The sequence below is a fragment of the Hyaena hyaena genome, unplaced genomic scaffold (assembly GCF_003009895.1).
Source record: "Hyaena hyaena isolate Hyena2069 unplaced genomic scaffold, ASM300989v1 scaffold_140, whole genome shotgun sequence".
Lineage (NCBI taxonomy): Eukaryota > Metazoa > Chordata > Mammalia > Carnivora > Hyaenidae > Hyaena > Hyaena hyaena.
This window is the reverse complement of record NW_024080772.1, coordinates 1,207,054-1,230,442: the sequence shown is the minus strand read 5'-3', so window position 1 is coordinate 1,230,442 and position 23,389 is coordinate 1,207,054. Positions and strand designations below refer to the sequence as shown.

General features: G+C 48.0%; 1 protein-coding gene across 1 annotated transcript in view; it reads right to left on the bottom strand.

Annotated features, from left to right (window-relative positions):
* Positions 1 to 23,389, bottom strand: part of PLB1 (phospholipase B1) — a 125,298-nt gene that overhangs the window by 42,833 nt on the left and 59,076 nt on the right. Inside the window, 14 exon segments of the mRNA XM_039238444.1 lie at positions 1,267 to 1,340; positions 2,261 to 2,319; positions 3,172 to 3,232; positions 3,760 to 3,798; positions 5,010 to 5,081; positions 5,301 to 5,396; positions 5,517 to 5,621; positions 7,963 to 8,044; positions 10,123 to 10,223; positions 10,531 to 10,596; positions 13,517 to 13,597; positions 14,172 to 14,223; positions 17,637 to 17,745; positions 22,306 to 22,349. Of these exon segments, the coding sequence (XP_039094375.1) occupies positions 1,267 to 1,340; positions 2,261 to 2,319; positions 3,172 to 3,232; positions 3,760 to 3,798; positions 5,010 to 5,081; positions 5,301 to 5,396; positions 5,517 to 5,621; positions 7,963 to 8,044; positions 10,123 to 10,223; positions 10,531 to 10,596; positions 13,517 to 13,597; positions 14,172 to 14,223; positions 17,637 to 17,745; positions 22,306 to 22,349 (1,041 nt within the window).

Genomic DNA, 23,389 nt, shown 5'->3' with positions numbered 1-23,389 from the left:
TTCCCTCTGGCTTTTCTTGTTCTCACAGCCTCAGTAACATTTGGGGCACAGTGGTCAGAAGGCGAGGCTCTGGTTCAGGGTTGGAGCCCCTCTACCCAGCTGAGGGTCTGGAGGAACTTGGGGGCCCCTCTGGGAGCTGGGAGCCATTTATTTCAGTGAATGGTGTCCTGCTAGCCACGCCCGGGGTCCTCTCTCCCTCCTCCCCTCTGGGGCTGTCCTCCGGAGTTGGTCAGGGAACTCCCATAGTCTCCATCATCCCCACACTCTTCCCTCTCACTTTCCCGGAAGAAACGTTCTGTTTGAATTCGCTGGTAAGAAAAGGGAGGAGGCCAGTGTGTTGTCTGGCTGCAAAACTTCTCCTTAGCACTCTGCCCTCTCCTGGCTGGCCTTGTTCTAGTTGTTTGGAGTTCTGAGCTAATTGCCCATTACTGTGAAGCATCCACAAATGCAAACTTCACTGCGAAAGAAAGAAACAAGAAAACCCACCCACGTCCACCCACTCACCTGAGGCGCCGTGAGCTTTTCTACTCCCCGTCTGGAATGCCTGTTTCTCTCCATCTAATTGCTAATCTGTCCATTCCCACGTTCCCTGCAAAGCCTTCCTCCCCACTGGTAGGGTTGATTATTCCCTCTTCTCTCTTTCTGTAGCCCTCGGGCGGGGATCTTTCATTTTGGAATAGCACTTGCCAATTGAGCATGGCATTTCCTTATGTTCCCCATACATCCCCTGCCCACCGTCCACAGGCCTCAGTGCCTGGTATCTTATAGGCACACAGGAAGGAAGGGCTCAGGGGCTGTGAGTCTGTCCTGCTCATTTCCTCCTGAAGTGGTGTGTTGCATTTCAGAGTTTTCTGGAAAGATGTGTACATGCATGTAAAGGCAGAGGTGCGAGTACAGAACGACACAGATAAATACATAGAGACAGTAAACAGACGGAGGCCTCCATGTGCACATATACATGCAAATAGGCGGGTAAAAACTCAGAGGCTTTGTGCTTTTCGTGGGCATTTCATGTTGGATTTGTTGACCCAGGAGTCTGATAAGGACCCTCATTTTCTTCTGTGAAGTTAAAGAAAAAAAGTTATCAACAGTAAAAAGATCCTCTCCACTTACCATATTATCACATCTTGCAGAAAGACAGAGGTTTTCGCTTCTGAACGCCCCTTCCAGACCAGGTCCTGGCTCTTTGGTATTTATGTGTTTAAAAGAGACAACCCCCTCATCCAAGTTCTGAGGGTGAACTTGGGGTGGGAGGGTGAACGTTACCTGTATGACAGCCCCCGATATTGAGTGGTGACATCAGAAAGGTCATCTGGTTTGGAGCCAATTCCATTGCCGGCCTTTGAACACTTACCAAAACACGAAGGAAAATGAGTGAGTCAGAGGAAAGGGTGGCAGGCAGTTCCCTACGCTCATCACATGGCGTGAACCGACCCTGGACTGAGAGTCAGAGGCCGGGCTCACCTTCTGCCACACTCCTGTCCAGCCATCTGCCTTCCCCGGATCTCAGCTGCCTCCTTACTGAACCAAGAACGTGACCTACTGATCTCCTAGGATTATTTTAGTGACCAAATTGGATCATAGCTGTAAAAGTGGCTACGAAAACCCCAAGTGCTTTGCCCATGTGACACACTGCCATATTATTGCCAGCAGCACTGTGCTTTTAAGTTCTTTCATAAGCATGAAAAAAGAGCCTATAGATTGGAGTGGAGAGCAACGGACAGATTTCTTGTAAACTACATGTGTCTCCTCTTTCCCTCTGGGACATTCTGTAAGGCAGTCTTGGAGCCTTGGAAATGCTGCCAGGAAGCGGTCATCTGGGATGGTAAGAGCCCTATTTCTTGGAAACTAGGAGCAGGACTTTAGCCACAATTGTGGAGTCTGGTGCTTTCCATGACGATGCAAAGCATAATCCAAAGGGATTATTGGGCTGAGCCAATCCAAAGTATAATCCAAAGGGAGAGGAGCACCCACACAGGTAGGGTTAGCAGATTTTTTTTTTTTTTGAGTTGAAATGACATATTTTTGCAATTGTTAAAAAAAAGCGTCGTTAGGTGTTCAAAACCTCCACTGTTTGAGTCAACTGAGCTAACTCCTGAAAAGGATTTCCTCTTGCACACCTGATGGAGAAGGCGGCTGCAAAACCGCCATGCTCTCAGATCACAGAGCCGGGATGGGGGTGCAAGGCAACGCACAGGCTGGGGTGCAGCCCCGGAAACGGGCACAGCCCCCACCCCACCCAGGGCCCCCGAGTCCTTACGGTCAGAGAATCCCCCAGGGCCGCCACCACTTGGAGATCTGCGGGTCTCAGGGTGTGCACTGGAAAGACAAGTGGACACACTTGAATCCGTGGGAAGGAACCTGCAGCCGGGGTTAGTGCCTCCTGCTTTAAGCAAGACCAGAAACATGACCTGCATGTGTGTTTGGGCCACGGAGGCAGAGGTTATATGCGGAATTTTCCCATAAGGGACCCAACGAACAAACTCTGGACCTACGGGGAGAGAGGTGCTGAGGGAGGAGGAGAGGGGAGGGGTGGGTGGATGGGCGGACAGAGAGTACAGAGGACAGAGTGGGATCGGCCACTTCGGTGCCGGTGGTTGTGTGAGAGGCCAGCTGTGACCTGAGTACAGACCGCCTGGGCACTAGGCCATCGGAGATACGGTGCAATGTCAGGTGCTCAGCCCATTTAGAGCTGGGCTCTGGATTTTCACCAAAAATCTGAGAAATAATCACGTCGGGCCTTTCCCTATCCCCTCTCCCTAGAAAGGGCTAGAAATTTGCAGTCTGGGGCCACAGGACGCTCTGCAGAGCTGGCCCACCCTTGGGACTCCGTGGGTACCCCGCCCCCACCTCTGGGCCTCAGTGAGGTCACAGCACGGGGGGAAGGGGAGCTCACGTGGCTCTCTGACTAGTGCTCTCCTCAAGGGGCTGAATGAGAAGGCAGGAAACAGTTCCGGGCCTGGCCACCATGCATCCTGCTGGTTAATGGCACTGCTGCCGGGCAGAGGGGGACAAAGCAGGGACCCATCCCAGGCAAGCACCCGGACAGGAAGCAAGCACTAGCCCTAACTGTGTCATTTAGTTACATATGCCAAGTCTTGTCAGAGCACTTATTGGCCTCCGAGTCCTCGTGGAGGGACCCCGGGACCTGGTGGGTCACTAGGGGCTTACCTGAGGTGGGCGGCGAGGCAGAAGGGGCTCTGTCCCTGCACAGCAGCTCACTCCCGTGACCCTACAGGCACAGAACAAATCCTAGACTCTCAGGGTTGAAAGGGACCTGAGAGGCTGGCTGGGTGTCACACTCACTTGGAGCTTTACCCACCACAGGTTCTTGGGTCCCACCCTGGGGAGGGACCCGGGGGGGCCCTTGAAGAAGGCTCCTTAGGTGATCCCAGGCTGGGTTCTCCACTAACTGAGTTAAGAACCCGCCCCATCCAACGCAAGAATCAGAGCATGAACTCAGGGCCCTCACCACCCCCCACCCCCCACCTCCGCTTCTGTGAAGAGGAACTCTATCTTCACGTATGTCTTTGATGGGGCTATGATTTGAACGGCTGGCCTCCCCCTGGGCTGCGATCAGCCAGTGTGGCTTATTCTGCCTGCCACCCTGTCTGAAAGTGTAGGTGGCGGATCTCACAGAAGAGAGTTAATTCCCCTTGGCCACCCATCAGGACCCTGGCCCGCATTCCCACCCGCCTTATGGGGGCAGCCTCAGCTCGGGGGCTGCCTGCAGAGCCGAAGGGAGAAACAAGCCCGTACCTGCACGCTGTTCTTGTAGGTGCTCAGGAACGGCCAGAACTGTGAGGAGAGCGCAGTGAGCAACACAGCAAATCCCGCCTGCTTCCCGCACAACACTTGGGGCCGCTCCTGCCCCACATTCCCAGCCCTCCCTGCCGGGCCCACCACTGCAGGCTCCCTCCCAGGATGCACTGGGCCTTCTCTGCAACCCCAACTCATAGGAACTATTAGAATAAACCCTGTAGTGGCTCCGGAGAAGCAAGTCTGCTCTCAGCTCCCACGCAGCTGGCTGGGGCAGCTGCATCACCCCCCTTCTTGACTCTGCCCTTCCCAACAGCGCCTCCCTAGACCCCTTGTCACCCCCATGCCACTCCCACTCTTCTCAGGCAAGGAAAGACAGGATTTTGAGGTCCTGCCCCATGTAAGCCCCAGCTCAGCCTAGGGACCCTTCTGGGAATACAGAGGCATGCATAGAGGTGAGGGAACAGCTTATAGAGATCCAAGAATCTTCCTGAAAATCGGTGAGTGAGCATGGGGGTCTGGTTCTGCTCTGCCTTCCCAGTTAATGTCTGCTTTCCTAGCTCTGACTTCCAGTTGAGCAGCCCCACCCCCGACCCTTGTCCTTGCAGATATTATTCCAGGTCTCAGTTCCTCGCCCTTTCTATCCCGCCATGCAGGCAGCAGCTACACAGACAGAGGGTGTCCTTCTGTCCCATCCTGTCCTTGATGATCTCCAAAATGAGAGCTGAGTTGTATCGCCACTTTGGTCTTCCCAGCTGGAGAGAACTGTGTGCGGCCCGTGCTTGTGATAGGAATCCCAGGGACATGGACAAAGGAGCACACTAGGGCCTCTGGCCATCGGGGGCTGTCACCTGTCACGGTCCAACCAGACAGGGCTCTGTGGATGGTTACTGGAGTCTGGGGTGGGGGTGGGATCTGGGGGTGAAATGAGCTGAGAAACCTCCCTGAGAGGCTTCAAAAGCCTAGGGGGCACCTGGGTGGCTCAGTCCGTGAAGCGTCCAACTTCGGCTCAGGTCATAATCTCACGGTTCGTGGGTTCAAGCCCCGTGTAGGACTCTGTGCTGACAGCTCGGAGCCTGGAGCCTGTTTCAGATTCTGTGTCTCCCTCTCTCTCTGTCCCTCCCCTGTTCATGCTATCTCTCTCTCTCTCTCTCAGAAAGAAATAAAAACATTAAAAAAAAAAAAAAAAAAGCCTGGAAAAGATGCTTCAGATAAATAGACCTGTTGCAAGGAAGAACTTCCCACTCTACCTGGTTCGGACATGTGATATTCATCCTGTATTCAAAATTATGCTGCGTTGTCTTTTGGCCAACAGGTTCCAGCTAAGGCAGGAAGCAGAAAAGAGGTGGTAAGAATGGAAAGGTCAGGAGGCAGGTCAGGGCTGGGGGAAAGGAGGGAGGGGTGCAGGGAATGCGGTTTGTCATCACTGCGGTGTGGGATGCACACTGCCTGAGCAAGGGGCCTCTGAACTCCTTCAGAAGTTTGCCAGAGTCGTTCTCCTCTCAGAGGGACAATAACTGTCCCGAGCTCGGTCGTCTTACCATGTTGTTCCAGAGCCCACTGGCCGCGTGAGCGTGAGCTTTGCTGCTGAAGTGGAAACAGTCAGGAGCGAAGAAAGAGTTGTCGGGCAACCCCTCCTGGTCGTAGGGCAGAAAAGGGGGGCCATGTTATAGGGGCGTCGGATACAGAAATGACACTCCAAACCGGCGGGGCACTGTGTATGTCTCCCCTTTACCCATGATCACTGCTTCCGTTACCGAGGTCTTTGGCATGTCCACTTTTTCAAAGAATGGCTGCACGACTACCGTAAAATCCTCCCTTGTGTCGTATCGCCCATTTTCAACCAGCTGATGAGTCCCCTCCTGCAGGAGGCAAAGGGGGCAGGGGTCAGGGGCCTCGCTGCTCTGGGCTTTGCGCAATCTTTTTCTCTGCGGTAGTAGAGTTTAAACAGAGTCGGACTCTTGAGTGCAATCAATCTGTAACAGAATCTCAACCTATCCCGGAACCAACTAGTTACTTTTTAGATCAGTCTTCATCTCAGTCCCTGCCCCCACCCCCTGCTGCCAGTGCGTATATTTGACCCACGCTGTGGGAAAAAAAACAAAAACAAAAAAACCCAAAACCAAAAACAAAAACGAAAGGAAAGATAAGGAAAAACCCCAGACCATCAGCTCGATCTCCTTTTAAAGTTTCTGATTAAAGATGGGGGCAAGGGCATTTGGGAGGGGAGAGGGTATGAATTTGATGAAATGACTTTTTTGGATAATCCTTACAGTTAATTTATTTCTGCCCTACATTTGTTTAGAAAATCAAAGGTGAATCAGCAATGGTGCCCATTTCTATCATTTGTGTATGGTGTGTGTGTGTGTGTGTGTGTGTGTGTGTGTGTGTGTGTGTGTGCGCGCGCCTAGTCCTGTGCGTGTACACTTGAGGCCTCCAGATCTGTCCAGGAGGGGAACAGGGCTGTTACTCCCACAGTTCCCACTTGGGCTCGGTTCTAGAAGGACCAGTTATCCTAATTCTGGCTCCAAGTTTCACCAGCCTCTGCCATCTCACTGCTTGCCAGATTTCTACCATATGGGGCCAGGACCCTGGCTGGAGAGGGAAGTCAGGAACATTAGTAGGGGCATTTCAGAATGACCACGTACTTCATTTTCCCAGGGTCAGCCAGAAAGAGAGTGCAATGCCACTAAGTAGCTGTGTGACTTTCAGCAAGATGCCTTCCTTCTCTGGACCTGTTTCCTCATCTGTAAATTGAGGGTGCCTGGCAAGGCCTGAACCATCCCTTAGATCCCTTCCAGTGCTGCTGGTTGCCCTGTGGATGAGCCACAATGGTGCACAGCAGAACCGTGCATCCTTTGAGAAATCAAAGAGTGTCTAGAAGGCCTGGCACACGGTAGCTATTAATGCAATGATCACCTCCATGGAGAGTTATGGGAACCATAGCTTTTGCAGAAGGTAGTGAGTGAGAAGATTCTGAGAGTGGGCTTGATGGCCTGCTGTGGCTGATGTGTGAGCTCCTCCAGGATCCCAGTGGTCACCAAGATCAGACCTGGGAACGGCAGACCCAGCTAGTGATAGAAAAATGAACAGCACAGAATCCTTTCTGCTGAGGGCGGCACTGCATTCAGTTCCTAAAAGCAGCAGTGACACTTGTGTCCACACTGTTCCCACTGAACTGGCTCTCTGCCTGATTTTGATCCTCATGGCTCGGCCTCTAGAATTTCATGATTCTGTGATTTCTGGTGGCACAGCCTCTGAACCTAGCTTTTTAGCTCTTCCAGACACTCCGCTTGTATAACATGTTGGCTTAAACTAACCGGCGCTGCATAGGTTTTTGTTGCTTGCACGCAAAAGCCTGTTCCACCTGGAGCAGCTGTGCCTTCACGGCCATGACCTTGCCTGCCTTCCCTCGCCTGGTGTCGACCATGGACTTCCTCACCAGGCGAAGAGGTGCCTGCCCACAGCAGAAGAAGGCATAGCTGGGGAGTCACCCAGTCATCCAGGGCCAGAGGGTGACTGACAGGAGTTTGTTCCCCTGAGCCCTGATATCCCTGACAGGCATGGCGGCCGCAAAGCAGGGACATGATTGTGCTCCAAGGAGTCCGTGGGTTTGAAGGATGGAACCACCTGGAAGCTGTTTGCAGCCTACTCTAGAAGAGCTAGAAGGCTACCATTGCCCTTTTGAGTGACTGAATGATTGTTTGGGGGGAAACTCAAGATAGTCAAGGGAGCCAGTTGCTCTGGTCAAAGATCGGTTGGAAAAAGAGCCAAAATGAACAACCCACAGGATGTTTGGAGATCATCTCCTGACTTTCTTTCTCCCAGTAACACCTGTTTCCCTAGAAGAGAAGGGCAGAGGAAATGCAAATGATCTCACCGAATCCTCCAGACTCTCTTAGATGGAAAGGGTTTTCCAGCCAGGAGTCGGAAGCTCATAAACATTTCTCACAGACAAATGGAAATATTTATGTGTCTGTGTAAGGCCAGTAGCTGAGATCTGGTGAAATGTGTTCAGTGGCTTGGTTGTCTACAGCTTGATTCAAATAAACCAAATTACTGCCTCTCAGGGAACTGGTCAGTGGTAACCCCACAACCTCACACCAGATGGCTGGGGTCAAGGTAATGTAGGCATGTGCTCATTTTCTAACCAGAGCGATCAGACGATGTCTAGTGCAGGCTTAGAATCCTTTCCTGGCTTACCTGATATTTCTTATTCACTTCGACGAGGGAGGCAAGTTCTGTGGAGTTATCATTAAACTTCAGGACACAGGGACACAGGTTCCTGAAGACCAAACCAAAGAGATGTCCTACCCCATCAAAATCACCATCGGAATGCATGAGATTCAGAATCTATTCAATTTAGAGGTATCAGAAGTTTGTGCTAACGGAGGCCCTGGCTGGCTAACCAGAGGAAGCCGAACAGAGTTCAACAGACCTGGATTTTCTCCTGAAAATGAAATAGTTGCTTCTGACATCTGCAGGGGTGACTTACAGAGCTGAGTTACCTTATGACTGTCTGAAGACACACAGCACAGATAAGGCACACCTATTTTTAAATAATAAAAATAACAACAATCATAATAGGGGCAAATGCATATTCATGTTTACTGTGCCAAGAGCTTTATGGGTATTAATGCATTTAATTCTCTTAGCTCTTCAAGAGGTTATATTATCATTATCCTTATTGTGTAGATGAGAAAACTGAGGCCCAGTGTGGTTAAGTACTTTCTCAAGATCACATGGAGACTAAGTGTGGGAGCCAGGACTTGAACTCAAGAATGTCTGGTCTGAACCTGTGCTCTTAATTCCTGGATAAACTACTTCTGTCCAGTCCGTGTCTCTGCTGTGTCGAAGGGGGTGAGGGTATAATAGTATGGATGGCTTAGAGCAGACTCGCACCTTCAAGGAAAGCTCAACCACTGCGACAGAACAGCAGAGAGGTGGCAGGTCTGAGTCTGCCTGTCAGTGACTTGGCCATTTCAGAGCTGAGAACAGACCTGACGAATGTCTACTCTGAACCTTTTGCTTTAATTGTCTAAAAACCCCGCAGTGATTGGTAGCAAGAGATTTTTGGGTAAGCTGCTCTGAAATGGAGACACTGAACCCCCCGTGTGGCCCAGTGACTGGAGAAAGCGGGAGCCAGAGAGTGAGTCAGCAGCTGAAAATAGCATGCCTGACACCAGCTGCGTTAATAGGCATGTGTCATCCAGCAGCTACCCTCTTGCTCACGGTGTCCTCAGGCCATCCCCAGGGGACCTGTGCAATCTGGGCCCCCAGGTGCGCCCTGGCATGGATCTTCAGGGTAGCAGCCAAGGTACCCCTTAATTTCCAAGAGCAAATCTGGCCCTTGTGAATTATTCATTCGCTCATTCAGCAAACAGCCGCAGAGCCCCTCCACTGTGCTAGCGGTGACTCAGACAGAGGTCAGGGCTGTTAGGGGAAAGGCACATGAATAATCACCACGTGGTGTGCTCGGGGGGGTGGGGGGGTGCTGGAAAGAGCTACAGAGCTAGGGAGGAGAATGGGCTGGGGCACGGTCACTGTGGCCTGGGCTAATGGTCCAGAGAGGGCCTTACAGGAGGGGGGGGGGGTGGGGGGGTGCTGGAAAGAGCTACAGAGCTAGGGAGGAGAATGGGCTGGGGCACGGTCACTGTGGCCTGGGCTAATGGTCCAGAGAGGGCCTTACAGGAAGCACTGCTGTGACAAATGTACATGCTCGGGTTAGAAGGATCTTCTGAAGGTCATGGAGATGTGTACTATCAGAGAGGGAACCACCTTTGCTTGCCTCTGGAGACTGGAAATGAAGGCTTCTCAGAGGCTTTCCCAGGAGCAGGGTGCTCTGTGCTCGGGGAAGACTGTCCTCTAGACTCTGCTTCTAGTTTGTCCTCTCTCTCCTCTAGTAAGTGACAACAGCCCTACATGTGTGAGTGCCCTGTTCAGAGCATCCGCACCACACAGAGGCTCCCTGTGTTCTGGAGTTGGGCTTTGGGGTGGGCGGGGTTGGGGGGGAGCTCTGGATACACCTAGTGGTGGCCCCTGAGCCTGGCCCCGCAGGACTGCTCCATTCCTCATACTTTACTCTTCCCTCCCCTGAGGACTGAAGAGTGTCCTGAGTGGCTGTGACAATAGGAACATGGTGTGTTGTAAGCACATACTCGGAGGGAGGGTCGCTGAGGCCGACACTTGGGTCACAAAAACCCGTTAGGCCTTGTCAGGTTAGAAAATAGGGTGGTCTTGGCACTTCTCACACATGCCCTTGGGCTTTCTAACTAATCGAGATTACTTTCTGTTAAGGGTCTCCTGGCGCTACAGGGAATGTGGGGGGGGGGGTGGCGGGGAGGAGGGAAGCTTCCTTCTTACCTAAGGATCAGCCTTGGGCAGTTGACCCTCTTCTCCTGGTACAGCTCCCTCAGGTTGATGATCTCCAGAACTTTTACCAGGTTCACAAATGCCCGAGGAACCTGAGGAAGGAAAGGCAAGGTCAGTCCGTAAGAGGACCAGGGCTGGTGGATCCAGTCTCTCATCTGGGTCTGGGGCCAGCCCCTCCTGCTGGTTGCCAGATCTGGTCTTTCGGGTGGCCCCGCCCACGTCCTTATCTCTCCTGCCCCTCCTCCCCCCATTGACACTTGTGTGTTCAAGACAACAGCATGGTCGGCACTGGCCCCCAGGGAAGGCAGGCAGGAAGCCAATGCTGCCTCTGCTCCAAGACTGAGGCCCGAGAAGGACGTGGTGGAGCTCCACAGAGGCCGCACAGACCAGCTTCCACACCTCAGCATGGAGGATGTCCAGAGCCTTCCTGATGTTGTTCGTGAAGTTGTGGGGAGAAAAGTGTGCCTGCAAGAAGACAAAATGTTTAACACCATTCACTACCCAATGTCTCTGCAGACCAGGGCCATTTCCTCTCTTGGGTCCCCTTCTTGCATTTCAGCCAGAACAGGCAACAGTGAAACATAAGGTTTACCTTTGGGGCCCCCAGCCTCCATTCCAACCCCACTGTCCTTGGGCTGGTCGTGGCTGTGACGCCCAGGGAAACGTTCTTTTTTCCTGCATGGAGTTATGGAGAGCTCTGGATCCACTTTGCATTAGTGAGAGGCAGGGCCTTAGCTAAAGCACATCACACCTCTGAGCCCCTCTAGCATGGGGTGTTGGGGCCCAGGACCTCTAAGATTCCTGCAGTTTGAATAGTCTCTGGTCCTATGGCCTGAGCTCTTTTCTTAGAGCCTCCAGTGCCTGGGGACCTATGGCCCAATCAAATCACTTAAGGAGGTAATGGGAGGGCAAGGGGGTCCTGGGAATCCTCTCCCCTAAGCATAAAAACATTTTAATCATTTTTTCTTCTGATCTCCATACTTGTGGTTTAAAAAAAATTTTTTTTTTTTTCAAGCGGAACCCTTTCTCTGGCTGAAATCTAACCAAGAGCCCAAACTAATTAAACTGTAACGTTCAAGAAGGCGGGGGCAGGGCCATGGTCCAACTTCCCTACCCGCTTCGCCAACAGCCCCAGGCCCACCGTGGGCGCTTCACATCACAGCCTGAAAACCTCAGACCCTGGTGACTTTGATGCCAGGAAAGCAGGCTGCGAGGGGTCATGGGGGCAGGGTTGCCCCTCAGAGAAGAAGCTCCCAGGCTTAGCAAGACTCCCCACTTCTTCCACTTTCCACTGCTGCTCCTCTTTCTGCCTGACAACTGCCCTCATTTTCCAGCCCCAGCTGGAAGGTCTCCTGCTCTGTGTAAACCTCTGACTCCCTCACACAAAATGCAAATTCCCAGAGCAATTCTTACTTTGGAATTCTTTTCCGTAACACTACGACCACGTCATGATATTTTCCTTATCATGTTATGGTGAGTTGGCAGTGCCTCCCTCCCTGACTGTGTGTTCCTTAAGGACAGAGCCTCAAGGCTTAGCTTCTAGTACAGTGCCTGGCATACGATACATGCCCGGCAAATGATTCTAGAAGTTAAAAGTGTTCTGTTTGTCGGAAAACACTATAAACAAAATAAAATGGAAAGCAACAAACAGGCAACATATTTGATAAAGGGGTTAGTATACTTAATATAAGGGACTTTTAGGAATCAATAAGAGAACAATAGATACCTTAACAGAAAATAGTCAATAGGCATAACATAGAATTATCAGAAGAAATTCAAATGAGCATTACATAGAGGTTTATTCCTCCTTACTGATCAAATAAATGCAAATTTTGAAAACAAGACAATTTTTTCATTTATTAGATGAGCAGCTATTAAAACAAAGAACATACATTAACAGATGGAGAATGAGGAAATAGACATAACTGATACCAACATTCTGGAAGCAATTTGGCAATATGCATCCAAAACATTAAAAATGTGCAGAATCCCCCCAAAATAAGATGCATGGATGGATAGGTAAATCCATTAAGCTAATAAAATAACATTTTGCTATATTAGCTTAACAGATTTAACGACTATAAAATCTAGGCGGTGGATATATAAGCCTTTACTACACAATTCTTTCCATTTCTCAGTATGTTTGGAAGTTTTCATGATAAAACATTAGGGAAAACATACATGTCTTCTTGCTTAAAAGTTTTATTAAGAATATATGTCAGGAAATAATTATGGATGTACATAAAGATGGATGTTTATTCTGGTATTATATATAACAGGCATAATTAGAAGCAATATAAGCTAAGTATTCAATGATTGGGGACAGTTAAATAAAGTATGGTCAATATAGGTTATGGGTGACTTACACACTCATTAAGAATTATTTTATGGAAGACTAAATACCTACATAGGACACATCTTCCCAATGTATCACTACTGAGAAAAAGCAGATCACCAAACAATATTTCCAGAATGATACTATTTTTAGTAAATAATAAAGCAATGGTTCCACATTCACAGAACATGCTAGAGGGACATGCTAGCCATGGCACTTCTGGATGTTAATTACAGAGATTATTATTTTCTCTGTACTTTGATGCACTTCCCGTGTGAATTGCTTGTAAAATAAAATGTTTAAGAAAATCTATTGTTTTTAAAGTCTGCTGGATTCCATGTAGAAGAGGTGCAGGCATGTCTAGCACAGGCAGTAAAGGTAGAAACTACAAGAAAGCCGAGTTGGGCTTAACACAAAGAGCCACTACCAGAAACATTGGTGCCTGCTTATAATACCAAGCAGAGCAAATTAAAGAGCTGTCCATTGCTGGGAATGTTCGACAGCTAGATTCCATGGAAGGCATTCCTGCCACAGGTAGGAGAGCTGTCAGTGGGGCTGGAGGCAGCTCAGAGATTCTGGGGTTCCAGAAAGAAGCACCACACCCACAAGGCAGCAGCCTGCCTCTTGGGTTTCCCATCAACTCGGAAAGACTTGGCTCTGAACCTTGACTAAATGCTTGCATTGGGAAGTCAACTTTTCCATTCAAATGATGGCATAAAAATGGAGATGGTAAGGTAGTTCAGTGCTGGAGAATGGAGCTGACTTATAATGACTAGATGGAGATATGCCTGATTTTTCCAGATCCTTGGAATGTTATCTTGGTTTCTAGAATGATATCATAAGACTCTCTTGTTATGAAACCTAATCAAGATCAATTTCATAACCAGGTCTGTTGAATCTTTCCCTGGAGGTGAATGTCTTCTTGGTTTCAGGGTTAATCCCAGGCCACAAGTCCCAAGTCCCAAACCCTGCTGTGCTGATCCAGCCACCAGGGAGGCGGGGCAACACTCCCTTTCCTGGGGAGTTTGAGTTAAGGGCCTGGAGACTCACCGGGTCATTGCAGAAATCACAGAGATCATTGCCTCCGATGAACAGGGTTATTAACTTCCAATCTTCCTGAAAATTTATCTTCTGAAATGAATAGGAAACCAACAAGTAAGTGCCTTCCTCCAGAGTCAAGTCAAGGAAAATACAAAGCACTGAACACTGGCAGGGATAGAGGGTTTAATGGACATGAATATTTCCTGTTCTTTGGCTTTGGGGTACTGAGGTCATAAGTCACAGGTCATAGGTAATAGGTACTAAATCATTTGTTGCTGGTTTTTTTAAAAAAATTTTTACAGTTATTTATTTTTGAGAGACAGAGGGAGACAGAGCATGAGTGGAGGAGAGGCAGAGAGAGAAGGAGACACGGAATCTGAAGCAGGGTCCAGGCTCTGAGCAAATATTCAGCACAGTGCTTGATGTGGGGCTCGAACCCATGAACTGTGAGATCATGACCTGAGCCGAAGTCGGACGCTTAACCGACTGAGCCACCCAGATGCCCCTGTTGCTGTGTTTAAAGGTGGATTCTCTAGACTCCCATGTGGCCCCATCCTCTACCCCAGAGCTGAGCCTCTCTGTCTCCATGGATTTCTTCTGTCCACTCTCTCTTCTGGGGATTCCTACCTCAGGCGGTCCCACGTGGTGCTTCCCTCAGAATTACCGTGTCATTTTTCATCAGGTCCACCAGCCTCCTGGCTTGAACAGGTAAATCCCTGTGGGCACATAGGAAGGAGTCATCTAAGAAGCAAGGACTATGAAGCGGGGCTTAGAGAGGACTTCGTAGGGACAGCAGGAACCAAATACGTAGCAGATAGTTGGGCTGAAGGCTCTGTTCCTGCCCAGAGCACCTCTCCCATTCAGTCTCCACCGGAGGTGTGGGGGAGGTGGGGGGATCCTGACTGCGCTTTGGGAAGGACAGAGCACTCACACACGAGGGAGTGACTCTGGAATGTTTCCTGATTGGCCTACTTGATGAAACACTTTTCTTTCTCTTCCAAGCCAGGTTCATTTGGGGTAGACAGAGGTTGCATGTGCATTTCATGTTACTCATGTCTTGGTATGAACCTGATTTCTGGGTGCCATGAGCTCCGCCTCAGGAGTACCCTCACCCTCAAAGTGACGTGGTTGAATCAGACACACTTGGGTTTGACATTTAGTTGCCTCCTGCTAACTGTGGGTGTGTAACTTGAGTTTGCTGTCCCCAGAGACTATAAACATGGAGATAAACCTCCCTCCCCTTGAGGGCTGTGGAGAGCAAGGAGTGAGATGAGCAAAGGAGCCTTGTGGAGTAAGATCCATCTTTGGTGCCACACAGCATGGGGCTGAATCCTGCTTCCGCCACTGACCAGCTGTGAGGCCTTGACAAACTACTCGACTTTACAGACCCTCAGTTTTTTCCTATGTACGATGGAGATGGTAAGCAACTTTCTTCACTGAGTTGTTGTTTGGATGAAATCAAGAACTTAGAGCAGCATGTGGTAAGCATCCACATGAGAAATGATCCACTGAATCACCACCACCACCACCACCACCAGTCTCTGGCACAGTCCCAGCAGGAAAATGTTGGGTGTCATCTCTCCCTCTCTTTAAAAAAATTTTTTTTCCAATGTATTTATTCTGAGAGAGAGTGAGCAAGCATAAGTCGGGGGGCAGAGAGAGAGGAAAGAGAGAATCCCAAGCAGGCTCTGCACTGTCACTGCAGAGCCCAACATGGGGCTTGATCTCATGAGCCACAAGATCATGACCTGAGCTGAAACCAAGAGTCGGATGCTCAACCAACTGAGCCACCCAGGCGCCCCAATCTCTTCCTCTCTTAACTATTAGCCCAGTCAGCCTGGTCTTAATCACAGCGACCTAGGTATCAGATAGCCCGGGTGGGAATTTTGGATAAGCCACTTAACCTCTTTGAGCCTTGGTTTCCTCATCTGTAAGTCTGAAGCCATCAGGGCACTTGCTCTGTGGGCCAGAGTTTGATTACTTGACCTCTCTGAGCCTCAATATCCTCATTAAGAAAACATGAGTATCTGACCTCTGTTCTGTCCAACTCACAATAACCACACAGAACACAGGGATAGTAAACAGGAAGGTACCTTGTACATTGGACACTGCTGTTAGGTATGAGGGGCTTTTACTAGACTCAGGATAAAGCCTTCAGGGCACAAGGACAACAGACCATGTGGTTGAGTCGATGCATTTGTTCAGGGCACTTTGCCTCTTTGTGCTACAGTTTCGTCATCTGTGATCTGGGTGTAATCATCCCTAACTCCTTCCTACAGCTCAGGATGTGCTTGGACAAATGGATTCCTTGCACAAAAGAGCCCCACGCCTTGAGGAGAGCAGGGGAGGAATCCATATGAATCACACTCTGTTTTGGTTACTTTTATATTCTCCACGAAGGTTTCATTCTTGGATGCCACCCTGACCGAATCATGCTTGAAAATGTCTCTCTTGATACTACTAGCTGACATGTGCTTTGGGAAAAAGCAAAAGTATGATAATATTAAAGCCACAATTTTTAGGCAGCATTATCGGTAGCCTTTCTTTTTTTTTTTTTTTTTTTAATTAAAAAAAATTTTTTTTTATTTCTAGGAGAGAGAGAGAGAGACAGCGTGAGCAGGGGAGGGTCAGAGAGAGAGGGAGTCACAGACTGAAACAGGCTCCAGGCTCTGAGCTGGCTGTCAGCACAGAGCCCGATGCGGGGCTCGAACCCACAAACCGCGAGATCATGACCTAAGCGAAAGTCGGACGCTTAACCGACTAAGCCACCCAGGCGCCCCTATCGGTAGCCTTTCACCCTTCTCTCACCAAAAGGAGAAATGAAGCCACAGAATTCATTATAAAGTTGATCAGGTTTTGGAAAATCTCTCATTTGGATTATTCCTGTTGTGAATAAATAAGAATTACCCAGGTGGCTAGTAGATTTGGGATGGTATTGAATCTACTGGCCAAATGATGTCAGGGAATCTGGGAACCAAACAGAATCCTTAAGAGCTATATAAGTAAAGAGGTTTGGGATTATTCTGGAAGAAAAATAGGATTAAGAAACAGAGAGGATGGGGCACCTGGGTGGCTAGTTAAGTGTCTGATTCCGGATTTTGGCTCAGGTCGTAATCTTGCAGTTTGTGAGTTGGAGCTCCATGTCAACACAGAGCCTGTTTGGAATTCTCTCTCTCTCTCTCTCTCTCTCTCTCTCTCTCTGCCCCTCCCCCAACTTATGCGCTCTCTCAGATAAATAAACTTAAAAAAAAAAAAAGAAACAGAGAGGGTCTTTCCATATTTTCCCTAGATTCAGTGCGGTGGTATTTACTTCTCTCTGACTAGGTAGCAAATCCGAAGATCCCAGGCTTCAGGATCATGGAGAGAAATGGAGGCGTAGGACCCAGGGAAGCCTACCCCGTTCTCAGGAACCTGCCATGCAGTGTTCATGGCCCCCTCACTACCAGCTCACCCAGGTGGGTCCTGCGGTCCTGCTGCATTGCTGCTGGGACCATAATCGTGACCCAGCCAGTGTGTACAATTTACAGCTCACCAGAACATTCACGTTCAACACAGCACAGAGCCCCATAGCCATCCCATAGGAGAGCTTCAGAGCCAGCCCCGTCTCGTAGGCAAAGGCTTAGGGAGGCAGGATGTGTGAGCTAGGACTCAGACTCAGGCTTCCTCCCAGGACCCGTGCTCCTTCAATGACCCAGGAAGGGTGCAAAGTCGAGAGCCCGAAAAGGCTGCTGGAGAGCATGTCTGAGGAAAGCAGGGAGAAGACGACACGAAAGATGCATCACTAAAGGAGTAATAAAAGCTGGAACTCAGACGGAGCCCTCTCACCAGTGTCTTCTATGGACATGAGATTTCTAGACAAGGCAAAGTAATCTGCTCAAAGCATATACCTGGCATCAGAGTAAACTGTGACTAGTTCCTGGGGTGGCGTTGGGGGTGGGCCAGGAGGTTTCTGTGCCCCTCAGGGAAGGACACCTCAGGAGAGCCCTGCCAGTCTGGTCTTTGATCCCCAGACCTCTCCCTCAGGCCAACCCCCCCCCCCTCCCTTTAGCCATATACCCCTGTCCAGGCCAAGCTCCTGACTGGGTCCCCAGAGGACCTCTGTGGTCACCCCCAAGGCTCCCCTGCTTACTCAGCTCGGGCTCCTGCCACAGCCTGATTTAGGAAGGCTCCAGCACTGTTTTCTTTCCCGGTACCAGTAGAGAAGCCCTTCAGGTTAGGGTTGAATTCACGGAGGATGTCTGGAAATACAAAAGAGACACACTTAGCAACTACCCCAGAAACGATCTTCACATTCCTTTGATAAGAGCCAGTGCATGTTAGGGACAAGGAACCCTCACCTTTCAAGCTCTTAACCTTACCATTGACTCAGCTTGGAAAGAAAATGTCCAACAGGCCGATGCTTAACCACATGGGCAACACACACACACTGGCATCTCATGAATTATTGTTGTGAATAAGCATGAGTCTGGGTATGGCGTTCTTCTCATGCATTTTTCTTTTCATTTTCCAGATATATATATTTTTTGAGATAGAATTCTCATAGCATGAAATTCATAACTTAAAGTGCAACTAAGTGCAACTTAGTCTTTTCACAGTTATGCAACTGTCACCATAATGGACTTTAGAACCACTTTCATCACCCCCAAAAGAAACCCTGTACCCAGTAGCAGTCACTCTCCATTCCCTCCGGCCCTGTGGCAACCACTGATCTGCTTCCTCTCTGTATAGGTTTGCTTATTCTAGACTCTCATATAAATGGAATCATACAACATGCCTTTCGTGGCTGGCTTCCTTAGTGAGAGCATGTTTTCAACATTCATCCATGTTGTAGCATGCATCAGTACTTGATTCCTTTCACTGCCAAATAACATCCCACTGTATGGATAGACCACATTTATCCAGGTGTCAGTTGAAGGATTGGGATTGTTCCCACTCTTTTGGCTATTATGAATAATGTTGCTACTAATGTTTTTACTTTTGTACTAGTTTCTGTGTGAATTTCTCTTGGATATATATCTAGGAATAGAAGTGTTGGCTCGTATGGTAACTCTGTTTAACCTTTTGAGGAGGTTACAGAACTTTTTTCTAAGCAGATGTCCATCGACGGACAAATAGATCAAGAAGATGTGGTTTATCTATATGATGGAATACTACATGGCAATGAGAAAGAATGAAATCTGGCCACGTGTAGCAACATGGATGGACCTTGAGGGTGTTATGCTGAGCGAAATAAGTCAGGCAGAGAAGGACAAATATCATATGTTTGCACGTATAGGAGGATTAGGAGGAACTTAACAGAGGACCATGGGGGAGAAGAAGGGGGGAAATGGTGGGGGAAACGGAGGGAGGCAAACCATGAGAGACTCTTGAATGCTGACAAAAACTGAGGACTGATGGGGGTGGGAGGGAAGGGGAGGGGGGAGATGGGCATGGAGGAGGGCACTTGTGGGGATGAGCACTGGGTGTTATATGGAAACCAACTTGACAATAAACTATTTGTAAAAAAAAAAAAAAAAAAAAAAAGCAGATGTGCCATTTTATGTTCCCATCCGGAGTGTATGAGGGTTTTAAATGTCTACACATCCTCACCAACATTTATCTTTTTTAAATAACCATTCCAGTGGATGTGAAATGGTACCTCATTATGATTTAGTTTGCTTTAATGGTTACTAATGTCAAACATCTTTTTATGTACTTATTGGTCATTTGCGTATCTTCCTTGGCAAATGTCTATTCAGACTGTTTGCCCATTTTTAATGTAGCCAAATCAAATTGTCTTATTATTGAGTTTTAAGAGTACTTTATATTTTCTACATACAAATTTCTTATCAGATATGATTTGCAAATATCTTCTTTCACTCTTTGGGTTTTTTGTTTTTTTTTTTTTTACTTTCTTGAGGGTACCTTTTGAAGCTCAAAGTTGTTTACTTTTGTCCAATCTATTTTTTCTTTTATCACTTGTGCTTTTGGGTGTTATGTCTAAGAAGGCTTTGTTTGGCCCAATGTCATGAAGATTTGCTCCTAAACTCTCTTCTAAAGGTGAATTTTAGCTCTTACACTTAAGCCTATTATCCATTTTGAGTTAATTTTTCTATATGGTATGAGGTAGGAGTCCAACTACATCTTTTTGCATATGGCTATATAATTGTCCCAATACCATTTATTGAAAAGACTATTCTTACCCATTTGTGTTGGCATTCATGTTGAAAATGAATTAACCATAAGTATGAAGGTTTATTTACAGGCTCTCAATTCTATTCCATTGATCTATATGTCCATCCTTATACATTGTCTTGCAGCTTTTGAAATCAGGGAGTGTGAGTCTGCTGAATTTGTTCTTTTTCAAAATTATCTTGACTATTCTGGGTCTCTTAAATTTCCATATGAATTTTAGAGTCAGCTGATCAGTTTCTGCAAAGAAGCCAGCTGGAATTTTGATAGAGATTATACTGAATCTGTATAATCTGTAAATATCTGTAATTTGGAGGATGTTGCCATCTTAACAGTATTAAATCTTCTGATCCATGAGCATGGAACATCTTTCCATTTACTTAGGTCTGATTACATTTCTTTCAGCAATGTTTTGTAATCTTAAAAGTAGGATGAACTTCATTTGTTGAAAAAGAATGCAATAGGACCTACATAACACAGATGCACTGAACTCATTCCTTGGGGCTTTGGGGACATTGTACCCAATGGATATAAATTACTCCCGGGATGCCTGGGGGCTCAGTTGGTTGAGTATCTGACTTTTGGTTTAGGCTCGGGTCATGATCTCATGGTTGGTGGGTTTGACCCCTGCATCAGGCTCTGCACTGACAGTGTAGAGCCTGCTTTGGATTCTCTCTCTCCCCTCTGCCTCTCTCTCTCAAAAGAAACATTAAAAAAATACTCTGATTTCTACTCAATAGAAGGAAAAGCTGTGAAATCACCAGAGCAATGTGCAGATAGAATGGATTGTCCTAAGTTCCCCATTACTGGAGGAATCCAGCTAGCTACTTATCAGGAATATTACAGAAAGGCACTACACATTCTTTCGAGCAAGAACTTGCTGGTGCATGCAGTTACCTCTGCCAGGAATGTTCCATCACCTTTCCTTACCTGATGAATTCTATTTCTTAAAAGCCTTTTTCAGAAGGCACAGTTAACCACATTTTTATTTCCCCCTAAAGACTGTACATAGCTCTAATTGTGGGTACATGGGTCTGTCTTTAGGGAGACGTGGCCCCAAAGAGATTGTGATGATGTCATGATGGCAGGAGCCTTGCTTCATTCTCCTATTTCCCAAGCATCCAGACCTGGAGTATTTGGTGGATTAAATTGAAGAAGGAGTCCAACCAAGGTTCTGTTCTGACCTGATGTTCTCGCAAGTCTTCTAACACATTTTCATGTAGCTATTGCCCTGCGGATTACGCAGCCCCTACAGTCACACTGTCTTCATAACTCTTGTGAGGAAGAGTCTGAACAGGCAATGGTCTATTGCCGGGGCCAAGTGTGTCAGAGGAGTCTACCTGAGGGGTGACACTGTCTCAGTCCTTTGTAAATCACTGCAGGGAAAGGTCTTGAGCCATTTCCAATCACCTCATCCACAATAATAGCATGGGAATCAGAGAGCCTAGCAGGCTGATGTATATGCTGGGCCAGCTCACAGCCCAGTCAGTCACACTCACAAATCAACCCAACCATCTCCCCCAGCAGTAAGGACAGGGAGGACTCGTGTCATAGGACTGTACCTACTTCAGTTCAATAGGATTTGCAAATAGCAAAACAGATAACCATACACGAAGCCCAAACAGTCCTGCCTAGGTGGAGATCAAGTCATCACCATCACCAAAGTCTTGATGCCTTAAACCTCAAATAATGTCTTAGCTTCCAAAAATATGTTACAAAGAGATAATTACAAAGGAAATGAAAGCAGGACCAATTGAGTTCCTCTGAGGCAAAAAAAAAAAAAAAAAAAAAAAAAAATTATTAGCTGGAAGATCTGAAGGGAAAACGATTTAATTGTGACATTTAGTGCATGTGTACTTTAAGAACAAGCACTGTGATGTGTATGTACTAAAGAGAATAAAAAGACGCATAAGACCAGACCATTCAGAGAATGTAGTTCAGGCTTAAAAAAAAAAAAACCCGTTCCAAGCGGACTGCAGGTGAAGTGATTCAAGGAAAACATCGGGCCCCAAATATGGCTGTGTTTGCACAGCCTGCACAAGCTATTGCTATGGTAGCAGTGTTTCCTAACGACCCTCAGGAATTCAACGTCTTTATATACAGTGGTGCTTAATGCAGCCCAAGCCCAGATCAATGGCTCCCAGAAAGGTTCTCTGCTCAGAATGACGGGCAAAGCAGAGACGGGTTTATTTTCCTTCTTTCTGAAGTCATTTGCTAATAATGACTTGCACTAAGATTTGGCCTGAACTCTCTTCTCCTCCCTCTATTCCTTCCTTTTGCAAATACAATTTCTTGAAAGAGAGAGAGAGAGAGAGAGAGGAGGGAAGGAGGGAAGGAGAGAAGAAAGGAGAGGAGAGGGAGAGGAAAGAGAAGAGAAGAGAAGAGAAGAGAAGAGAAGAGAAGAGAAGAGAAGAGAAGAGAAGAGAAGAGAAGAGAAGAGAAGAAAAAAGGACTCCCAAAGTCTTTCATGATGTTCAACAAGTAGAGCCAGGCGACCGCCTCGGGGACGTAGCGCCCCCTGGCGAACGTGGCTGGGTGGCGCCGGCCGGCTCCCTGCTGAGACCGAGCCCGCCACCAGGAGGCGCTGCAGAGCCGCACAGGGCCGAGCCGGGGGATCTCCTACTCACTTGGGAGGGTGGTGACGCTGCTGAGGTTGTGGTCGCCGCCGATACTGTGGTGCAGGAACAAAAAAGAAAACGGAGGTTGAAAATGCCAGCGACGCCAGAGCACCTCAGACGCTCCCAAGACAGGTCTTTCTCCTGAGAGACAACCTGGGGGCTCGGAGCCTGTCATTTCTTCATTATTTCCAGTAGAAAACCAAACCAGAACACAGCAACTCCTCTCCTTTATCCCCACAAATCAGAACACCCAGATTAGAAACAGATTTAAACGGCACTGTGGACTTCGATAATTTTTAACTTTGAGTTTGGACGTTGGAACAAGGGAACTAAGTGGACCCCCTTGGCCCCTGTGTTTTAAAGGGAAGGTGGGCGTTCATTGGCTGGCGAGCCCAGTCGTGCCCCTCTAGCCACTGAGGCTGGGCTCGGCTGTTACTACTGAAAATACAGTGGAAAAGTTTACCCTCCTCCTTCGCTTCCTATTTGCTTTGTGAAAACCTGCTCTTAAAGGGTGTCTTCTAGAGAGAACCCATCTTCCAAGACGCTTCTAAAATTTCAAGGAAATCAAAGTTGGATGGGTTTCTAGGCATGAGAATATGAGACATTCCAGAGTTGATTGGATTTCCTACTTTTCCATATCCCCTCATTCTCTGCCAAGTACGTCTGGTAACACTTAAAAGGGTCTCGAAATGTTTGGGGTTTGATTCTGTGCAATATCATGAGGGAGGATGCCTGGGATTCAACGCTCAGGGTCAGTCTGGTACCAGAGATGCCAGATTCCAGGCTGAGGAAACACCAGACCTGCCTTCTCATGCTTGGCATGAGCTGGGTGTTCAAATCCCGAGTCCTGCTCACTGCAGCTTGGAGCAGCCTGGATTTTATTACAGCCAGAGCAGGAACAAGCCTGCGCAAAGCAATCATGATGGGGGAATGTGCCAGACTAGGGGTCAGGAACCGTCTGCTCTACGTTTTACTCTTTTATCATCTGGTTGTGTGATCTTAGAAAAGTTACTTGTCCTCTCTGAGCCCTGCTTCCTCATCTGTAAAATGAAGGCCCTTTAATAATGATACAAACTTCCATTTATATCTACTT